At 53.8% G+C, this 1,831-nt stretch overlaps 1 protein-coding gene across 1 annotated transcript; it reads left to right on the top strand.

Moving 5' to 3' along the window:
- The first annotated feature begins 232 nt into the window (after nt 1-232).
- RPP25 (ribonuclease P and MRP subunit p25) lies at nt 233-1,363 on the top strand. The gene has a single exon (XM_050966842.1). It carries the CDS (start codon nt 599-601, stop codon nt 1,256-1,258), a length of 660 nt encoding a protein of 219 aa, XP_050822799.1. The 5' UTR covers nt 233-598; the 3' UTR covers nt 1,259-1,363.
- The last annotated feature ends 468 nt before the right edge of the window (nt 1,364-1,831 follow it).

Here is a 1,831-nt window from a genome sequence, read left to right as displayed (position 1 = left end):
GGGCAGGACTCCGGAAGCATCATGAAGAGAAAGAGTAGCTTTCCCTCTCCCTCCCCAAGCTGCTCCTGGACTGGGGAAAAGTCAGACTCTCCTTTTGCCAGAGACTGAGGGAAGTGCAGCTGAGGGATGAAGCAGAGGGCTCCGGGCTGGGCTGGGAGGCTGATCAGGAGTGTGGGGAGAGGGAGGAGGAGAGCGTGGGGGAGGAGGAGGAGGAGGGGGAGGATCTGCTAATTACACAAAACAGCTCTGGGGGCTGCTGAAGTCCAGAATGAAGCAAAGAGCAGCAGAAGCGAGTGCTGCAGTGGGAGCAGAGTAGGCACCGGCAGGGATTCCCACCCTGGGGAGAATTCTGCAGCTCCATTCCTTCTGGGGATTGATTCTCCGGCACAGCCAGGAGGGAACTATCTGGGCTTGACAGAAAGTCCTTCACCAGGGGAGGGAGAGCGCTGAGTAGCCAGATGGAAGAGCAGCACTAAATTTGCCCCCTTTTTCTGCTGACCTGGAGCAAAAGGAGTTTGGAGCCAAGGATAGTCTCTGGGATGGATGCTGGCATTTAGTCATCTGATCTGACTCATTTTGCCTCCAGGAAGGGCAAGCAATGGCTGCCAAAGGGGTGGAATCCACACCCATGCCACCCGTAGCCCAGTCCAGGATGGAGAACTTCAGGAAGGTCAAGACGTCAGAGCAGGATAGCCCACTGCCCTTCCCAGACTTGCCCCCTGGTGTGGTGGAGATGAAAGTGAAGGAGGGCAGCAAGATCAGGAATTTGATGGGCTTTGCCATGGCCAGGATGGAGCTGAAGGGCACCCGGCAGATAGTCTTCAGTGGCTGTGGTCGGGCAGTCACCAAAACCATCACCTGTGTGGAGATCATGAAGAGGAAGCTGGGGGGCCTCCACCAGGTCACCAAGGTGCGTTATAAGACCCTGCTGGAGGTCTGGGAGAACAAGGACCCTCAGCCTGATGGCCAAGTGGAGAAACTGACCGTCCACAAGAATGTGCCTTCCATCTGTATCCTATTGTCCAAGGACCCCCTGGACCCCAATGAGATGGGCTACCAACCTCCGGAGCCCAGGGATGGGCTGTGGGCTGAAGATGGGGGAACAGAGGAAGATAGACTCAGTTCACTTCCGCAAGGGGTGAAGAGACCTTTGGCACTTCCGCACGGGGAGCTGACTAACAAGAAAATGCAGGTACAGGTACCAGAGAGTCAAAAGGGCTTGGGGACTATGGACTACATGCTGGACTATCATCACTGACTCACCCCCACCCCCCAGAGAAATAACTTAAGCCATATGTAGTGTACATAGAAAAGAGATTATATATTGAAGACACTCTAGATTTTTAGACGCTTTGTAATCAATAAAGGGATGATTAAGCCAGTGCCTTGCTTGGTCATGAGTCCTGGTGATCTCGCGTGTTGCGTAGCTTTCCCCACAAAGACTCTGATTCATAGACACTGCTGCTCCCCTTCACTTCCCCATCCCCTCAACCTTTGCTGCTCTTAGGGCTGGGGGCAGTGATCAGCTCTGTTCTCAAGCTGCAGGGAGCTGGCTAATTAGAAAAAACGTGATGAGAGAGATCAATCCAGTGGAGGGGGCAGTAATGCACCAGGAACAGCTCATTTGCATGTGGAAGAATGCGGGGGGAGATGTCATAATTGGATGGGCATGAGGCTTTGCATACGGTCATGGGTGCCAGGTAAAGAATAGGTTCCCTGCCCAGAGAAACTTGTAAACTGAAAGGCATGAGAGGGCAGGGGTCTGACAGAGTATGCTCCAGGGTGTGGCAGTGTGTGGTCACTGAGGCTGGAAAGGGTTAAAGCCCAAAGA

Source organism: Gopherus flavomarginatus, chromosome 9 (genome assembly GCF_025201925.1).
Source record: "Gopherus flavomarginatus isolate rGopFla2 chromosome 9, rGopFla2.mat.asm, whole genome shotgun sequence".
Classification (NCBI taxonomy): domain Eukaryota; kingdom Metazoa; phylum Chordata; order Testudines; family Testudinidae; genus Gopherus; species Gopherus flavomarginatus.
Note: the sequence above shows the minus strand (reverse complement) of the source record. Positions and strands in the feature narration are given on the sequence as shown.